The sequence below is a fragment of the Diplotaxodon limnothrissa genome, linkage group LG7 (genome assembly GCF_057381915.1).
Source record: "Diplotaxodon limnothrissa isolate DT_005_m linkage group LG7, D_limnothrissa_male_GT1.1, whole genome shotgun sequence".
In the NCBI taxonomy this organism is placed as follows: Eukaryota; Metazoa; Chordata; class Actinopteri; order Cichliformes; family Cichlidae; genus Diplotaxodon; species Diplotaxodon limnothrissa.
In genome coordinates, this window is record NC_140602.1 from 63,904,161 (window position 1) to 63,925,156 (window position 20,996).

General features: G+C 40.7%; 1 protein-coding gene across 1 annotated transcript in view; it reads left to right on the forward strand.

Annotated features, from left to right (window-relative positions):
* sez6l (seizure related 6 homolog (mouse)-like) overlaps nucleotides 1–13,833 on the forward strand; it is a 105,520-nt gene extending 91,687 nt beyond the window's left edge. The window contains exons 11-17 of the mRNA XM_085358677.1: nucleotides 4,320–4,514; nucleotides 8,698–8,889; nucleotides 9,514–9,708; nucleotides 12,704–12,739; nucleotides 13,057–13,171; nucleotides 13,537–13,642; nucleotides 13,801–13,833. Of these exons, the coding sequence (XP_085214803.1) occupies nucleotides 4,320–4,514; nucleotides 8,698–8,889; nucleotides 9,514–9,708; nucleotides 12,704–12,739; nucleotides 13,057–13,171; nucleotides 13,537–13,642; nucleotides 13,801–13,833 (872 nt within the window). The remainder of the gene's footprint in view (nucleotides 1–4,319; nucleotides 4,515–8,697; nucleotides 8,890–9,513; nucleotides 9,709–12,703; nucleotides 12,740–13,056; nucleotides 13,172–13,536; nucleotides 13,643–13,800) is intronic.
* Nucleotides 13,834–20,996: the final 7,163 nt, after the last annotated feature.

Below are 20,996 nucleotides of genomic sequence, written 5' to 3' on the forward strand. Positions count from 1 at the left end.
TCGCCAGCAGTGCTACTTTCAGTCATTGTGCAAATTTACTGTTTAAAAGGTCGGGGAAACCTGCAGTTAGCTGAGACGGAAGAAGTCACTTGGATGAGTGATGAAACGTTTCTCCCACTGAAAATGCTACGTCCAGATGAATGGAATCAACTTTTTTGGATTTCCTCACCTGGATGATCGAGGATACATCAAGATATCTCTATCAATCACCAACAATTTGCCGCTTGGAGATTATAAAGATATTGATAATTTTATTTGTCAGGGTTTGTTATTATGGCTCTGGGCAGAGAATAAACTAGGCATGAATGATAACAAACATGTATCCGATATTATATCTGTCAACAAGGTGCACTGAAGGGTATCAGTTGACGGAACAGCTGATATGGACTGGTTTTCTGATCTGCAGGGATTGAATTTGTAGAGTTTACACTGTGCATAATTTATTGTCTGTTATTCTTTTAAAAGTTTAAAGGTTGTGGCAGAAAACACTGGGTTGTCAGCTTAAGCCCACAGAAGGGAAGTCAGAAGCATTAAGCGCTAAGGCATACTTGTTTTAAATTTTGGTTATCACTGACAATCAGAACACAAAATAAAAAGACACTGGAATTATCATTTAAATAGTTTTTAACTTTAATTTACTTTTCTAATTAATTTCCGTTCTGTCCATTCTCAAGCTGCCCACTTTATTTTTCATCTTCTATTTTCTGTCCTCTCATCTTGTTTTTTTTGTTTTTTTTCCTCTCAACTTGTTTTTTTTTAACTTAAGGCAGATCTGCCCAAGACTTAACATAGCAGGAAGGTTTGAACTGCACACTTTAATGCTGGAAAGATCAGATGATCCAATCCAAGATCAAATCAATTTGTTTAAAAAAAAACAAAAACTACTCAATGATGATGAATGCATTGATCTTGCTGAATCTCATTCTGTGTAATTAATTCATGATGTCTGAGGGCTTCTCACCATGTTACAGATGTGCCATAGCCAAATTTTCAATGCAGCCTCTTTAAAGCTACACTAATCACTATTTTTTATATGAGCAGTTTTTCAAATGACTTAAACAATTCAAATCAATTATGTTTTATTGATTGTTTTTGATTTATTGAGTTGAGCAGAGACTTGCAAATGGGGCAAGGGATGACTGAGACAATATATACAAAGAGTGGTGACAAGGAAAATGGGAGCACAGCAGGAACAAATTAAAAATAACAAAACAGGGAAAGCAAACTGAGCACAAAGGACATGATACAAGTGACCATCAAAATAAAACAGGAACTGGCACACAGACTGAGATCCAGACAAGGACACTTACAGTTGACAAAAGAACAGAGGAAAGACAGACAGGAAAACATATGACACACTGGAGAGACAATGGATGAACCACGAGGAGGGGAACATGGAACAAGTAAGGGAGATGAAAGCAGACACGACTAAGGCATGGATTGAGAGGGCGAGGGACTCAGGGAAAGAGAGAAACACAGAAGGAGGGAACGAGAAACATGGAGGAGTGCGAGGGACATGGACGGAAAAAGATTTAAACACCAATGACTTGACAGTCACATACAGGCAACACAGGGGAGAGACCAAGACACAAGAGTAACCTAACAAGAAACTAAACTGTGAATACAAGGGAACTCAAGAACTTGGAAAGAATAAACTCAAGATTGACTAGTGAGACTTGAATATCATCGTCAAAATAAAAACAATCAACAAAACACAGGAAACTCAAAATACTGGTATGACGATCCAGAACAATGATAGTATATTAAGTGGTAATAAGTAGGAGTAACAGTTGGTATCAGTGCTATATACTGTCAACAATCAGCAATGACCTGGAAAATACTCTAATACTAAAATAATTTTAAAAAATTTTAAACATTTAAAAAAAAATGCCTAGAAAAGGTTCTAGTGTATTGTCTTTCTTATTCCAAATGAAGGTAAAATTTATTAAATGAACATCACATTCTTTATGGGATGATGTGAAACATCGGCTAAGAACGTGAACTCACAAAACACAGATCGTCAGTCAGATCATAGACTTCTATAGAATCAGTCATAGACATAGTCTAGACATAATCCAAGTTTAAGGTATATTCATTTCTTTTCCACATATAAGATTATATTAACAGATATTAATAAATATATTTAATTTTCAGTATAGTGTTGAAAAAGTACTTCAAAAAAAGTGTTTGGTGGTGTTGTCATAGGGAACATGCAATGCGTAAAAAGACATAAGTGCAATATCCTTCTTTGACAAGTGCAATATCCTTTCATTGTGTTTCGTAGAACTGTATTTGTGTGTATTTATACTTTTACATTTACTATTTTATTTTATTATACTCTCAATTTTATTATATTGTTATTTTATTCTGTGGAATGCTGAGTGAAAGCATGTAAGAATGTATGCATGCTAGCTCTGCTCCAATTTCGCTGTACAATGCCTAATATAGTGATAATATGTGTGTGAATGCGAGAGTGAATGAATAGTGGCATTGTAAAGTGCTTTGGGTGCCTTGAAAAGCGCTATATAAATCCAATCCATTATTATCATTATTATTATAATAAAGGAATTTAATTTTTATAAGCAGGAAGAGGTGCTAGGCTAAAACTAAACCCTTGTTCTAGTGTTAATCCTACACACACTCAATACTTCCCAAGGGCTTCATGGTTTGCACTTGGTCAGCAACTATCCTTTAACACTGCTGTCACAAGCTCACTGACCTAATAAATCAAAAATATGATATTTCTATGGATTTTTCTTCTTCTTCTTCTTCTTCTTCTTCTTCTTCTTCTTCTTCTTCTTCATGTCCTTCAATGAGGGAAGACTAAGTACTACTTTGGCTCATTACCCTACCTTCAGGTGGAAAAAAAGGGTGAAGGCCCACCTGAGTAACTTCATTAGATGTCTATACGTAACACATATGTTTGGATTTTCTTAACATAGTGTGATAGTATTTAATTATTAACAATTTTGTTAAGAATTTTAGTATTTTTTGATTGATTAAAGTAAAAATCTTATATAGGAAAGTAAAAATATTAGGAGAAAATTAGTTACTGTAATGTATGAATTTGAAAGCAGTGAAATATTGTGAGACAGCAAAACAGTGGCATACCCTGAGACCAAAAAAACAACATCAATGAGAAGTGCCAATTGATAGAAGTTCTTGCATTTTATTACTTTGATGATATGTTGTATCTGCACTGTTTTTGAACGCAACTTGGTAATCAATCTTGCTAGCATCAGATAACAACATAACAAATACCTAAATACCCTAAATGTGTTTGCTTCTTCACCAAAAAAAACAAAAGTGAGAGTCATTGCAAAATAGTTTGAACAGCTTTTTTTGGGGGGGGGGGGGGGGGGCAGGCAAAGTGGTCCGGGAATAAACTTTACTTAAACTTTGTGCTGTCAGTGTTAATCTCGTTAAAATGATGTTAACACAATAACTGCATTAATGCAGCAAATCTCCATTAGCGAGTAAGCGCGGATCGCCCCGTGCGCGGGGCTGCACGATGCTAATGCAAAGTGCTAACATTGAGGCTTCACGATGTGTTGTCTAAGCTGGCTATGTTCGTCTTTTATGCACAGTGTTGTATTTGTTTTTTGTTTCATTAGAGCTCTTTGAGGGAGCACAAAGTCAGCCATTTGTATTGTTTTAACTCAAAGGTATGACTTTAAGTGTCCAGAATCTGCTGGAGTAAGCCAGCAGCAGAGATTCACATGAGAATGTGTTAATTTAAATGCATTCTGTTACTTTGAAGCAGCCCCCCAAAATTATGACTGATGGTACATCAACACAGCCAAGACAATTACCTGAGAGCTTTTAATAATTTTGTTGAGGACCCCTTCAGTGGAAATCTGAATTTAAACTCTGTCTTTTCATCAGCAGCTTTAGTAGCAAGGTGTCTGTGCCAGAGTGAATGTACTGGAGAGTTGATATTTGAAGACAGTCCATCACTGAGGAAATCCATACTTCCATCACATTCTATCATATTGGGGTGGCTGTAGCTCAGGAGGTAGAGCAGATCATCTACTGATCGGAAGGTTGGTGGTTTGATCTCTGGCTCCCTCTAGTCTGCATGCCAAATATCCTTGGGCAAGATATTAGTCGCTCTCCAATGCATCCATCAGAGTACGAATGTGTGTTATTTTAGATAGTAATACAAAAATATTCACTATTTACATGGAAATCAGCTGTGCTGTTGTCTTGACTTGTTTTTTTTGACTTGCAGCTACCTGAACTAAGCCTGAACAATATATATTGGCATCGTAATAATGAAGCCATTAATCAGAATGTCTTTTCTTTCATACTCTTGTCAGAGGTGTCTCGAAACGACTCTTGTCCAGATCTGCCTGAGATCCAGAATGGCTGGAAGACAACATCCCATGTTGCACTTGTGCGAGGGGCTTGTATAACCTACCAGTGCGATCCTGGTTATGACCTGGTGGGGCGAGAGACTCTCACCTGTCTTCTGGATCTTTCCTGGAGCTCACAACCCCCATTCTGTGAAAAAAGTGAGTTCTGCTTGTTTTATTTGTTTGTACAATAACCTTTATCTGTTCTTCATGGAATTAATTAATTTTAGGTATTTCCTTGGTCCCTACAGGAGGAATTTTTAATATAGTTGTTGACAAATTGGCCATTCATCTACTGCCATGGGCCTCATTTATCAGTGTGATTCATCAATATTATCATGTGCATGCGCATGAAATTGTCCAAAATGTCTTGGTAAGCTGGAACTAAAGGGCTGAGCCCAACTACTTAAAAACAACTCCACACTATGGTCCCCCTCTACCAAACTATACACTTTGCACAGTGTAGCCAGAGAAGTACCCCTCTCCTGGCAACTGCCAAACCCATACTCATCCATCAGATTGCCAGATGAAGAAGTGTAAGTTGTTGCTCCAGAGAAGGCCTTTCCACTGCTCTAGGGTCCAGTAGCGGTGTGCCTTACACCACTGCAACTGACACTTTGCATTCCATTTGCATGTAGAACTCAACAATCGTCTATCTGCATGGGTGTTGGACTTCCTCAATGAGATCTCATGCGGTGAGACAGGGTAGGTGTGTCTCTGACAGCATCACCACCATCTCGCCGCTGCTGTATTCCCTCTATACTTCTGACTGTGTGGCCACTCATGGCTCCAATACCATTGTGAAGTTCGCTGATGACGCAGTGGTGTTGTGCCTCATCTCCAACAACGATGAGGTGGCCTACATGGACAAGGTGACGAACCTGGCATTGTGGTGTCAGGACAGCCACCTTCTTGTCTTGCAAACCAAGGAGCTGGTGGTGGACTTAGGAAGGAGTAAACACCGAGTCTACAGGCCCCTTATCATTAACGGTGCTCTAGTGGAGAGGGTGTTGTCCTTCAAGTATCTCAATGTCCACATCTCCTCAGACCCGACATGGTCTGCTCACGTTAAGGTCCAGTCCAAAAAGGCTAGGCAGCGCCTGTACCATTTCCAACAACTGAGGAAGTCGGGGTCTCTCCAGTGATCCTCAGGACTTTCTATTCAGGCACTGTGGAGAGCATCCTCACATAGAACATCACATCCTGGTATAGGAATAGCTGTGTTCAGGACTGAAAAGCTCTTCAGAGAGTGATTGGTGCAGCAGAACACTGCTGCAGGTCTATTCTCCCTCCCTACAGGACATTTACACCAGGAGATGTTGGTCCAGAGCAGCAGATATTAAAGGACTCGTCCCATCCCAGTAACAAACTGTTTCAACTTCTGCAATCAGGCAGAAGTTTCCGCACAATCGGGGCAACAGAGAGACTCAAGAGGAGCTTCTATCCTCAGGTCGTCCAAGTCCTAAATCTGAACATGCCCCCACTACCCTTATGGCATCCCTAAGTGAATGAAACAGGACCATACATCATGTTCTTGTCCCATGCCAGAATTTTCACGGTCATATTTCATATCACATCTGATTCATTATTACATCACAGGCTTCTACACTGATCATGCTCATCACTCTGTTGAATTACTCTGTTTATATTACTTCGGCCACTTGTTTACTCTACGTGCTATCAATACATTGCTGTGCTAATATGGCACAAAACACTTTGTACATGCACATTCCGTTGCATGTACATTTTAAGATTTTTAATTTAAAATTTCCAGATATTTTTATTTATTTAATTTACTTATTGTCTATAATGTCTTGCACAGTCAAATGAGGAGTTCAGGACACATTTCACTGTGTGTTGTACTCATATGACTATGCATGTGACAAATAAAGAATCTTGAATCTTGAATCCACTTGATGTAAGGCTTGGATGCAGCTGCTTGACCATGACCATTCAGTGAAGCTCTCTGAGCACTGTTCTTGACCTTATCTGAAGACCACATGAAGTTTGGAGGTCTGTAGATGTTGAATCTGCAGAAAATTGGTTACCTCTGCACACTATGCACTTCAGCATCCACTTACCGCACTGTAATTTTATGTGACCTACCACTTCATGGTTGAGTTGTTGTAATTCCTAACTGCTTACACTTTGCTATAATACCGCCAACACCATTGGGGTGGCTGTAGCTCAGGTGGTAGAGCAGGTCAGCTACTAACTAACCTTGTTGCTCTCTGTTGCATCCATCGGAGTGTGAATGTGCTTGAATGTTAGACAGTAAGCACTTAACAGTTAGAAAAAGTGCTTCTGTGAATGGGTACAATTGACTGTGGAATATTTAGTAGCATTAAATTTCACGACCGCACTCATTTCACAGCTGAAATCCTGTCATGGTACCACACTGGAATTCACTGAGCTCATGAGAGGGACCCAGTCTTTCACAAATGTTTGTCGAAGCAGTCTGTTTGTCTAGATGCCTCATTTTATACACCTGTGGCAATGGAAGTTACTGGAAGACCTGTGTTCAATGATTTGGAGGGCTGAGTGAATACATTTGGTAACATAGTGTGTATTATAGTACAAATAAATTTGTACTATAATTTGCCAGACGGGCCTCCAGCTCGCACTGGAACGGTTCGCAGCCGAGTGTGAAGCAGCCGGAATGAGGATCAGCACCTCCAAATCTGAGGCCATGGTTCTCAGCCGGAAAAGGGTGGAGTGCCCACTCCGGGTCGGGGATGAGTTCCTGCCCCAAGTGGAGGAGTTCAAGTATCTCGGGGTCTTGTTCGCGAGTGATCGGAGAAGGGAGCCGGAGATCGACAGACGGATTGGGGCTGCAGCTGCAGTAATGCGGACGCTGCACCGGTCCGTCGTGGTGAAGAGGGAGCTGAGTGTAAAAGCGAAGCTCTCAATTTACCGGTCGATCTACGTCCCTACCCTCACCTATGGCCACGAGCTGTGGGTAGTGACCGAAAGAACGAGATCGCGGATACAAGCGGCAGAAATGAGCTTCCTCCGAAGGGTGGCTGGCCTCTCCCTTAGAGATAGGGTGAGAAGTTCGGCCATCCGGGAGGGGCTCAGAGTAGAGCAGCTGCTGCTCCACATCGAAAGGAGCCAGCTGTGGTGGTTCGGGCATCTGACAAGGATGCCCCCTGGGCGCCTCCTGGGTGAGGTGTTCCAGGCATGTCCCACCGGGAGGAGGCCCCGGGGCAGACCCACGACACGCTGGAGAGATTATATCTTTCGGCTGGCCTGGGAACGCCTTGGTATTCCCCCGGATAAGCTGGAGGAGGTGGCTGGGGAGAGGGAGGTCTGGGCCTCTTTGCTTAGGCTGCTGCCCCCGCGACCCGGCCTCGGATAAAGCGGATGAAGATGGATGGATGGATGGAATTTGCCAGACTGATTTTATAAGTCAAATTGTCTTGTGGTGGGATGGGACCAGAAGTTGTTATAGTACTAATTTTCTGCAAAGAACCCAAGGTTTAATCAACATGATTCACCCTCTCCGCAACATCTATAGTGGAAGGCTCTGCAATTGCGACACAGGACCTGATGCACTAGCACAATGTGATGCGTTTCTTGGCACTGCTGCCTCACAGCAAGAACGTCCTGTGTTTGAATCAACTGACCATACAAATAAAGGGCCCAGTAGTGTCAAACATCTATGACATTGGCCCTTCTGTTTTTCAGCTTTTGCCTATACCAGGAGCTCTAGCTCTAACAGGACATTTTAAACAGTATAAAATTTGGGGAATTTGGAATTCAGTGACACAGTATGGAATTTGGGGGGGGGACATTTACTGGATACCCTTAGTTCATTCTTAATCTTACAAATGAGCTGGTATTTGTAAAGGACCTTTTTAATTTTACTGACCATCAAAGCTTTATGTAGCTCACACAGTAAGAACAAGCTTCACACACTTCTTGTTGTGCTGCAACTATGGTGACCTCTGCATTGCTGTGCTGATATACAAGACGGATAGACTTATCAGAATTTTTGCCATCCTTTCAGCAAAACCTGAGATTTTAAGAGTAAAATTAATATTTTCCATTCTTTACGAATTTGTTTTTGATTCAGGCTTGAACATATACACCCTAAGAGTGATAAAACCCCACTTTAAATATGTAACTTTTACTGCTTGGAACTATATTTGTGCATTTTGGATCTCAAACAAGTTACCTTGAATTAAAAAAAGCAAGTACATTCATGTAGATTGTACCTGCTCTTGGGCATATAATAGTGTCCATCTCTGGGCTTATTTTATTTTTTATCAAAATGTATTATTGTTTTTATAAAATTATATCTCTTATCATTCATCACAGTCTCTGCTGTCTTTTTTCTCAGTCATGTACTGTTCAGATCCTGGCCATGTTGAGCATGCTACCAGAACCCTGTCTGACCCGAAACTCCTAGTGGGGACAACCATTCAGTATAGCTGCAACACAGGCTTCATCCTACAGGGCGGCGCCACTATCACATGCTATGGACGTGAGCCAGGAACGCCTGTGTGGACGTCTCATCTGCCTCACTGTGTCTGTGGGTATTTGAAAGAATGTTTCCAGACATAAAAGAAGACATGGGAGGTTAGTCAGTTCTCAACTGGCAATTGCTGATATGTATTTTAGCAAACTGGTGAGCTGAAGGGTCCCGTAGTTTACTAGTAGTATGTTAGCATCAGAATTTCACAAGCCTATCATCTGGATAGGGAGTCACATATGACACTTAACTGAAGATAAGAGGCTCTTTTCCTTTTTTTTTTTTAGTCCAAAATGAGTGGGTTTGTGTGATTTCTTGCAAAAAAGGCCTGGCTCTCTCTTTTCTCTGCTGACAAAGATCACAGCGTCTCTGCATGCCAGAGACGATGCTTCATCACTCACATTTTATCTCAGCAGTCATGATATTTGCGTGTGTGTGTGTGTGTGTTTTCAGGGTTATTAATGTTTGGGTGAAGTGTTTGATATGTAAATGTGATGCTAATGCACCATAGCAATCAACCCTCAGCCACCTGGAGGTGGAGGCGGAGATTATCCGTGAGTCATGTCACCTCAGCCAGGGTTTGTCAAAACCTGTCAGTCGAGCTATGACACAGAAACCTCTGATTTGTGCTGAGAAACTCAATGAGTTCCATGCAGTTTCTTTTTCTTTCTTCTTTTTATCTAGCTGAGGATTCTGTTTCCTGTGAAAACCCCGGTCTCCCTGACAACGGCTACCAGATCCTGTCCAAGAGACTTTACCTGCCTGGCGAGTCCCTAACCTTTGTCTGTTACCAAGGTTACGAGCTCATAGGAGAGGTTGCAATTAAATGCATCCTTGGAAATCCTTCTTTTTGGAGCGGCCCACTTCCACTCTGCAGGGGTGAGATTTTTGAAGGACATTTTATTTTAATATACGTTATTATAGAAATTTTTTAGAGGCTTTGGATTATTCTGATTCACAAGAACACTAACTCCTGTAAAGTTGCAATCAGACGTTTATATCCACCCATCATGCACATGAATGTAATGGAAATATGGGGTTTCTAATGATGTCTTTGAACTGTCAGAAGTCAGAAGTATACATACAAGCTTAAATAAAAAAAAAAAAAAAAAAAAAAAAAATATATATATATATATATATATATATGTATATACACATCCACTCTGGATATATATAATAAATAATTCCCCTCTCGCCCCTGTGGGCGGTCTATCCTTCAAGTTCGGGTCCTTTACCAGAGGCCTGGGAGCTTGAGGGTCCTGCGCAGTATCTTAGCTGTTCCAAGGACTGCGCTCTTCTGGACCGAGATCTCTGATGTTGTTCCTGGGTTCTGATGGAGCCACTCGCCTAGCTTGGGAGTCACCACACCTAGTGTTCCGATTACCACTGGGACCACCTTCACCTTCACCCTCCACATCTTCTTGAGCTCTTCTCTGAGCCCTTGGTACTTCTCCAGCTTCTCATGTCATTCAGAATCGCTACATCTATCACTGCGGCCATCTTTCTCTGCTTGTCTACCACCAGTATGTCTGGTTGGTTAGCCATCACCATTTTATCCGTCTGTTTCTGGAAGTCTCCTATTTTAACGTCGGAACCTGTTTCTGTATATTATGCTGGCCACTTGGTTATGGTGTTGTCCTGCATAGCATTCCACGTATGCCCTGCCAGCTAGCATCTTGCAGCCTACTGTTATGATCTGGATTGTCTCAAGGGCATCTTTACACAGCCTGCACATGGGGTGTTGTCTGGTATGATAGACTGCAGCCTCTATGGATCTTGTACTCAAAGCTTGTTCCTGTGCTACCATGAGTAGTGCCTCTATGCTGTCTTTCAGTCGGGGTTTGTTCAGCCACTGGTAGGATTTCTGTCAGCTACCACCTCTATCTGCTGGTGGTACATACCATACAGGGGCCTGTCCTGCCATGATGGTTCCTCCACTTCCTCGGGTTTATTGCTGCCTGAGGTATTCACTCAGCACGTGGTCGATTGGGGCTATCTTCCTGATGTATTCCTGATTTCCCCTGGCTCCTTCCTTCCGCTTAGCATACAGGTTAAGGGTGCTGGACTTGGGGTGAAACCCTCAATCCATGGTCAGGAGCTTCCTGGTCTTGATGTCAGTGGCTTCTATCTCCTCCTCTGGCCAGCTTATTATCCCAACAGAGTACCTGATCATGGGCAGGGCGTAGGTGTTGATAGCCCAGATCTTGTTCTTACCTTTCAGCTGACTCCTCAGGACTTCCCTGATCCTCTGCAGGTACTTGGTGGTTGCAGCTTTCCTAGCGGCCTCTTCATGGTTCCCATTTGCCTGTGGGATCCCAAGGTACTTGTAGCTGTCCTCTATGTCTGCAATGTTGCCTTCTGGTAGTTCGATCCCCTCAGTTCTGACTACCTTCCTTCTCTTTGTTATCATCCGACTACACTTCTCCAGTCCGGACGTCATTCCGATGTCATTGCTTTATTTCCTGGTGGTATGGATCAGTGAATTTATGTCTTCTTCACTCTTGGCATACAGCTTGATGTCATCCATGTGGAGGAGGCGGCTGACAATTGCTCCATTCTGTAGTCAGTATTCATAGCCAGTCTTGTTAAAGATCTCACTGAGGGGGTTCAGGCCTATGCAGAACAGCAGTGGGGCCAGTATGTCCTTGGTAGATCCTGCACTTGATGGTGACTTGTGCTATGGGCTTGAAGTTGGCATCTAGTGTTGTACCCCACATTCCCATCCCCGTTCTTGATGAAGACTCTTAGGGTATCTATGTGTATAGCCTATATACTATTATTAATTCATTATGTAAATCTCCAATAATCTAGGAAAATGAAGGCCATGTCAAAGTTTTTGCGTGTCTTTTCCATGCTGTTATCCTTGTATAGTTTTTGCTGTTGTGCTGAAAACTCAAGGAGATGAGTGTCAGGGTCAGGGTGCTGTCTCACTGCAGGGAATTTTCAGGCTGAATCCTCCTGAAGGTTCCCAAGCTCAGAGAGAGAGTTAGGAGAGAGAAAAAGGCTTGGACAGGTAAATGCAGGAGATAATGTGTGTGTGTGTTTTTTTTATTACCCAGATTATTTTAGAGTAATGAATTAGTTGTCCATGTTAAACAAAGTGTCACTAGTCACTATGAATTTGTGCAGTTAATATGTACTAATACAGTGATTAATTTGATTAGTGTGATATTTAGTTTAATTCATAATTTATTTTTGATTCTTTTACTGTATATGGTCAATTTTTCAAAGCTGGAGGCATATTTAAAACGTCTTTTGGGTCTTTCACCTTCCCTCTGCTTTTACCATCACCTGAGCTGCCACATAATATAAATGGTAACATTCCATAAAATTGCAAAGCCTAAAAACAAATCTTTAATATGCTCTGTGAATTTTTATTTATAGACATTTATGACAAAAATAGCTGGCTGTGTCACTGAATATTGTGCAAGTATCATTTTGTTATACCATATTCACAATGGACCAGCATTATGGTTTGGCTGGGGCGTATTGCTAAATTCTGGAAATTACTGAGGCTCCATGAGTCACCTTTTCTGAAAAAAAAAAAAACAAGCATCTCTTACTTGCTTAATAGCTCTGTTTAACCCAAACCTCAATCTTTTGCTAAACTGAAACAAAAATAATCCCATGGAATTAATTTTGATGGATTAAATAAAACTGATCAATTAAATATTACATAGTCTCCTATTTCACAAATTGCTGTGAGACAGGGTTGAATTGGAATACATAAGAAAAGAAAGCTTGACCGATTTTAACAATAGGAAGAGTGGGCATTAGCAAACATACAATTCAAGAGAACGTTATGTAAACAAATTCAACATAAAAAGTTATGTCAATTTTCATATGCACTGACTGACAGAATGATGTCTTGCAGCCAACCAAGACTGCTTTGGCAACCATGCTTTGGAAGGTGAGTGTCTGTGTACAGTATGTGCTGTGGGCTAAAACCCTACACAGTCTGTTTTATAGAATTACAAAAAAAACCCTAAAACAAACCACCTCACAGGCAACAAAGCTTTACCTGTCTGTGTGCTCTCCCTGCATTTGCATCAACTTCATTCCCATGTTTTGTTTCTACCTCCAGCTGTGTTTATCCATGTGATTTCACAGAGCATCCACCTATGTTTGCTAAACCACCTCTAATGAAACCTTTAGAAGATTTATGTATTCTCTGGATAATGATCTGCGGTTAAATAAACCTTGTTTTATTCATGTTTTGTCTGTCAGTTGCAGAAGCGACTGCAGGTTCCCCTTTGGATGGAGGAAACATAGCACTGGCCATTTTCATCCTCATTCTGTTGCTGTCTGTGCTGCTGGGAGGAGTGTACGTCTATGTCACTCGGTAAGATCCTAGACCATGAGATTTATATACAAGGGTGAGACCTTAATTGTTTCTGACTGTTATTGTCTTGATAACATTTGTTTGATTAGCACAGTCTGGGCCACAGCTCATACTATGCAGGCTCTTGGTCAGAACCCCATTGGTGTCACCTTTTAACTCACTTACTGCTATAACTGTAGCAAAAAGTTAGGGGTCTTTCACATAATCTAGACCTCAAAAGTAATGCAACATATTTGTTTCTTAGAAAACTAGAAGCAAAGTCTTTGGCAGTCGCACACTGGCGCTGAGCCATTGTGAAGGAACAGGTACTAAAACTCTGAATTTGTGTTTTTTTGTGTCTGTTTTTTCCTCATTATGTATATTAGGTGCAGATATAACTCCAACTTAAGGCTGCCTCTTATCTACCCTCACCCTTACCGACAAATCACTGTGGAGACAGAGTTTGACAACCCGCTCTATGAAACAGGAGGAGTAAGTTCTATTCAGTTAAGTTCAAATGAATTGAATTGAATTTTATTTAGATACTGCCAAAATTGCAACAACAAATACCTCAAGTGTGGGGTAAAAGCTGCAGGAGTACATTCAATGTGTCCATTCCTTTGATTTAATAATTCTCATTTCAATTACAGCAGGACACTCGAGAGTATGAAGTATCGATATGAGAATCTTCTCAAAAGATATTTGTGAAGCGTGACAAGACTGACCGCCCTGACCTAACTCTTCACACTCTCCTCTCTCGCTTCTCCACCCAGGAGGAGGCGATGTAAATACAAATAATGATGTCCAGCCCCTTCTGCATTGATGGATCCTGTTCTCTCCTTCTCTGATGTGACAGCTTTTGTAGACATTATGGGAATTATGAGAGGTTACTTGAACCAAAAAGAAGAAAGACAATTGATAGTCAGCAACTGACCAGTCTACCAGTCTGGGAGAGGTTGAATGATAGAGGAAATGGGGAAAAGGCCCAAATAACATCTGAGAACATCAAACATGGGTCATTTTCACACATGTACTGCAGTTCCTAACTTTTCTAGATAATATCTAACTGAGGTCCGAGAATTGGATTGAACATTAGGCAGCCATTAACTTGCCAGCTGCCTAGTCTGTGTGATAGCAGGGCTAGTGCACCCACTAGTGCAAGTAATTGCATGAGTGTGTGTCATATGTGCTGCCTAATGCACACTCTATACAAGCAACTTTCTCACCTAAAACACATGAATCATTTTCCAGAAAAACAAATTCCTCTGAAGTATTTCTTGTTGTGTATTACATATAAGGAAAATATGGAAAATATTCCAGTTAGGTTCTTGTGAAATTGTCTGAAGTTCATGTGAGAAAATGGCTATTGTGGGAAATGAAGGAGGGAGGGATAGGAAATGAGAGAAATGTGGGTATCAAAGCACTTTTTAGTATATTTTTCTTGACTGTAAAAGTCTTAAGAGGTGAAGTTATAATCCTTAAGATTTAACAGATTTTTGAAACTATTTATCATGATTTTCTTTTCTGCAGTAGTCTTTGAATAGTCTCAAATTCTGTAATCTCTATAAATTAATTACCAGTTCCAGGCAGCACTCAAATTGTCTTTACACAAAGAAGATATTCACAGAAATCAAGATTCACAAGTATGCACAGCAGAGTGCTGTATCATTAATCAAATATCCACTTAAATGTTGAGAAATTTCCAGAAAATCTGCAAAGGATCCACCTTGTTATGTAAATATAAAGAGCTGGTTTATAGAGGTTAGCAGTTTTGTTCTGTGTTCCTCTCACTGCAGAAGAACAGTTAATGTGAAAAACATCTCTAATGTATTTATAAGTTCCTTTTCTGTACCAGATTAAGCTTAATGTTTATACTCTGAAACACTGTTGAGCTAGTTTCAGTTTGAAGACTCCAGTTTTAAAAACTGAGACTTGTGACTGTGAAACAATGAAGCACATATGGCTGCCACCTAGAGACTACTTATATATTTGAAATCACACAAGTATAGGGTTGCCAACCGTCCCTTAAAATACGGAATCGTCCCGTATTTCGAAACAAAAGTACACGTCCCGTATTGAGCTAATAAGGGACGCACTTTGTCCCGTAATACAGTGAGAATCAAAAGTAGTCTATAACTTTTAATGGAATTAACGCTTTGTTTGAAAACATAATTCCCAGCCCCTCTCCTGCTTTGTGACCAATGAGCTGACAGCACACTTACGAGTATGACAATTCAGATTACCGCTCATCTCATTGGTCAAGGAAAGGTCGCTTACGGAGAAAATACCGGAAGACAACAGATGACCACAACAAGAAGCATGGCCAACAGGGAAACAAACGCCGACACTGCGGTGCAAGTCTCGGACGACAGTACACCTAAAGCTGGGCAGACACTGCGATTTTTTCAGTCACGATATTCAGCTCCTGCTCAAACTGCACGATTGACTCGCAGTTGGTAGGTCACGATGCAGGTCTCACACTATACCGCCCGATGCTCTGATGCCTGACCTGAGTGCTCACACTGTGCCTCCATAAAATGAAGGTTATAACAGAAAATCTGTCGCTCTCTCTCTCTCTCCGTCTTTCACTCACTCACACACACACACCACCACCATCAACTTTGCTAAATTGCTAATGAAAAACATTGATCGGGCAGCTGTGATTGAGCAGCAGTGTAGATCCAACTATTTTCACGGTTGTTGTGTCGTGATAATTTCTGAGGCCACATCGAAAAGGCTCGGATGAGCTTTCCAAAGTTCTACAAGTTGTACCTCCATCGCTTGTGTCCAGATCACACGCTGCACAGCCGTGCTGCTCCGTCTTTTTCGCCGACATTTGTGTTTGCGCGTGAGCAGTGTGACAAACTGCGGTGACACCCTCCCGACCAAGCGATTGATGATCGGGAGCTGGTCGTGAGGTGTTAATCGCGTCTCGTTACCCCACGTATACTACACGATACACGACGCACGATGAAGGCCAAAATCGGGCCGATCGCCAAAACGGTCGCACGACTCAAAAATCGGCTCAAAATGGGCCAAAAATCGCACAGTGTAAGCCCAGCATTACACTCACACAGACACACACACACCACCACCATCAACTTTGCTAAATTGCTAATGAAAAACATTGATCGGGCAGCTGTGACTGAGCAGCAATGTAAATCCAACTATTTTCACGGTTGTGTGCCTCCATCGCTTGTGTCCAGATCACACGCTGCACAGCCGTGCTGCTCCATCTTTTACACCAACGTTTACGTGTTTGCGCGCGAGCAGTGTGAGCGGCTGTGGTGAGACCCTCACGAGCGATTGATGATCGGGAGTTGGTCGTGAGGTGTTAATCACTTCTCGTTACCCCACGTATACTACACGATGCACGATGAAGGCCAAAATCGGTCCGATTACTCAAAAATCGGCTCAAAATGGGCCTAAAACCGCACAGTGTAAGCCCAGCATTAGAGCAGCAATGTTTGTTCCCCTCAGAGAAAGGGAAGAATGGGAAAAGGAAAACACCTGGCTGGAAAAAGTTAATATGGGCATGTGCAGTGAATATCAGCGCTATGTGGCCAGAAGTGTGATAATATAATTTATTTTGTGTAATAAACGACTGCAAGGATAGATGATTACAACAAATAGATGACTAATACATAAAAGTAATACATAGATGAATAATGATGATGAGTTAAGATGCGTAATCATGGGAACAAGCGGGTTTACAAACAGGAGCAGCTGATTAGCATTAGAAAAGCTGAAATAATATTTCAACTGAAGCCGATTGTACTAAATGCACTAAATGTGCACTGTTACAAGAATGTTTTTCTTTCTATTGTTTTCTATTATTTTAAGTTAAGCAGGACAGAGTTCTTTTAAAGAAAGATTTACTTATATTCTCAAAAGTTAAGCATGACAGGCTTCTGTTTAAGAAGGAGACCTGTTTTATTGTGTTAATGTTGTCATTTTGAGCTAAAAATAAATGGCTAAATGATCATTTGTTTCACATGTGTTCATATCACAAAGAATACACATCTACTTAAATCAAATTCAAGTCAAATGGTTAAAAAAATAATTTCACACACAAAAAAAGAGCTAGAAAATTCACCACACTGGGAAGGGTGAAGACAACTGGGTCGCCCGGCCCTGGCCACGAGGTGTCCCTTATTTATTTTTCAGGGAGTTGGCAACCCTACACAAGTATGTCTTTCATTCTTCTTCTGTTGGTACTCTTTTCCCATTGCCATGCTTCCTCAGGATATGGATAATTCTAACATTACCATTGCATTTACTTTACGATTAATTCCTATCTGTGTTTAAGCAACTTTGACTGATTAGCACTTGTGTGCTATTTTCAGTAAAAATTTACCTCAGCGCACGTATGATCAGTGTACATGAATGGTCATTGTGATATGCAGGTTTGTTTGTATAGACACGGGCCGTTTCAGAAACTGGATAAAAACAGCATTTCAAAAAACTTTTTTTTTTTTACCTGTTGTGTAGTTGTAAGCTAGCTTTCTAGTAAGTTCCTGTTAAATTCAGCCTTTGACTGAATTCTGCAGAAACTCCAAGAAGCATTTTTTATGTTATTTCCATAAAGTCTCTCTGCTTTTTTCTTTTCATCTTTGTATGTTTATGATTCAGGACTTCGTATACAGTGGTCTCCAAAAGTATGCTAACAGTACGGTAAAATTTCACTTTACTTTAGCATCCATTTTTATCACATCATGCTAGCACACCAGCTTAATGGATACAGAACTTCTGCAGAATAAGAAACAATAATATGAACATTTTCAAACAGAATTTATAGTGACAACCTGTTTCAGATGTACCTCAGATGTTGGTGCCCAGTGCCCAATGGAGCTGTATGGTACAGCTCATCTGATAAGTGTGGATATTTTCAGTAAGGTTATACTATATAATCAGTCTATTACTTAACGCTAGTTAGCTGATATTTGTGTCTTTGTGTTGTACATATACACTTTAGGAAAACAACATGCTAAGGATGCTCACTAGCATTAAAAATTATTTTATGGCAACACTGATCTTACTTAATACATCTATGGTCTGGTAAAAGCGCCATTTGTTATTACTATGGTAAACACAAGTGTTCTTACCCAGGACTGAAATCTTAAGGATTACAACTTCTAAAATGTCATATAGAATGCTAAAGGTGGGTTTATTTCACATATCCATTTCATATTCACATTCATGAGTCATGAAAAGTCCTGTCTTTTCGTAAACTGGAAATCAATATTTAGAAAAAAGTAAAGGTCAGTGCTTCCTTTTATTTGTTACCCAGTCTGACACAGGATTTGCAGTACTGTTGTTATATTTCTCTCACATGTAGTTCAATTGATGGACTGTAACAGACTGGCCTCAGTATTGCTGGGTCTGGACTAGCAGCGTAAATAGTGTAGCTGTAGTTAACTTATTGGTCTTCTGGTACAAGCTCAGCAAACCAACCAGATGATGTATTTATTTTGATGTACTGTACATGTGATGTTTTATGCGGATGGATAAATGTACATTTTCATTATGAGAATACAAATGTTAACAGTTTCCCTAAATAAATGGTAAAACCTTAAAAACTTCAAAGGATTCTTTTCAAACACTGAGGTATTTTGTTTTGTCTTATTTTGCTAAAGGAAACCAATGGAAAAATGATTACACCTTTTTTTTTAATCCAATGTCTAGCCAGACAAGACATCTGATACTCCCAAAAAGTTGATTTTGTTCATCTGGACGTAGCGATTTCAGTGGAAGAAACATTTCATCACTCATCCAAGTTACTTCATAAGTCAGCGTCCCTCCTTGTACAGGATGTGACTTCCTTATCATTGAAAGAGTGGTTACTGGCCTGTAGGTGTGAATAGACTGCGGAGTCCTGGCCTGACGAGTTAGCTCTTTTGTGCTATCCACTTAGCCGGAGGTTGCTTGGTTTTCCTGATGTATAAATCATGGCTATCCTCCTGGCACTTAACAGCATACACCACATTAGTGTGGGCAATCGTGGCTCAAGAGTTGGGCATTCCTCTTGTAATCGGAAGGTTGCCGGTTCAAGCCCCGGCTCCGACAGTCTCAGTCGTTGTGTCCTTGGGCAAGACACTTCACCCGTTGCCTACTGGTGGTGGTCAGAGGGCCCAGTGGCGCCAGTGTCAGGCAGCCTCGCCTCTGTCAGTGCGCCCCAGGGCGGCTGTGGCTACAATGTAGCTTGCCATCACCAGTGTGTGAATGTGTGGATGATTGTGTATAGTGTAAAGCGCTTTAGGGTCCTTACGACCAAGTAAAGCGCTATACAAATACAGACCATTTACCATTACTCAGTTTGTGCCAGTTAGGGGGGACATTTAAGAGGTATACTGTAAATCAACACATACGTATTGACTCTCATTGTATAAGTATTGACTCTTACTCTGTTTGTGCCAGGGAATGGATCCTTGGAGTGGACCAATTTTTGGCGCAGTGTATTTTAGAGCTTGAAAGCCACAGAGACACGGTCGGCTGGCTGTTGCTCAGGTGGTACCGCAGGTCACCTACTAACCCGGAAGGTTGGTGGTGCGGTCTCAGTGTGCTCCAGTCTGCATGTCAAGTATCCTTGGGCAAGATACTAACCCCATGTTACTCTCTGATGCATCCATCAGAGTGTGAATGTTAGATAGGAAGCACTTAGAAACAGCATTAAAAAATGCTTTGTGAATGCACAAGTTGTGTGAAGCCCTTTGAATGCTCAGAGTAGAAAAGTGCTATACAAGAACCAGTCCATTTACCATTTTGGGAGAAAATGTATCTCAGCTGTTCCAATAATCCTGACACATAAGGGATCACTGAGGGTTTTTGCTTAGGCAGCAGTTGTCCTTCTTCTCTCCTGGATTGTCTGGGGCATTCTTTAGGTGCAGGTTTGACAAATGTCCGGCTTGGATAACCATATTCACTTAGGGCCTTCTTGATGTGATGTTCTTCTGCTTCCCTGGCAGCTGTTTCTGTGGGAATGGTGTTCTAGCCTCTTTTAGAGTTGGATGTCTCGAGACCGGTCTTCTCGAGGCCACTTTTACGTGATCTTGGTCTTGTCTTGGTGTCGACGGACTTACATGTGTGTTTATTTCATATTTTCAGTTGTTACCCTCCACGGCTAAATAAAGCACTCTAAATCAGTTTCAGTTATGTAGTGATGAACACAACAATGGACATAAGGGGCTTCTTTCAAAGAAATAACTCAGGTAGATGTTATTTTATATATTATGCTTTGTATGTTGTTCAGTATATTTCTATGCAAAACAACAGGAATTTCAATACACAGCAGTACAGTTGAAACCAGATATTTACATACACTTTAGGGAAAAAACATAAAAAAAATTTTTTTTACTGTTAAACATCAATTTAGAGTAAATTTTTTTTTTGTTTTAGATAAATAAATATTCAAATATCTTTTGAATTAGTTAAATGTCAGAATAAAGAGAGACAGAGCTGTCTATTTTTTTATCACTTTCATCAAATTTAGGAGTACATATACACTAAGTTTACTGTTAATTAATAAGAAAACTCCAGACGATTCCATTCCAGCTGAAGAAGCTTCTGATAGGTTAGTAGAGTCCATTTGAGTAAACTGGTGGCACAGCTGTGGATGCATATAAGGCAAAACACAGAGCCTGTTTCTTTGAAATGGGAAAATCAAGAGATATCAACCAAAACACCAGGAAAAGAATTGTGGACCTCCATAATTGTGGCTCAATTTTGAATACAATTTGGTGCCATTTGCAATTAAGAAATACATAAAATTTCTCTCTTTACTCTTAAATTTAACAAATACGTTTTTAATATTTAGCAATCTAAAAAAATAAACATTTAGTCTGATTTG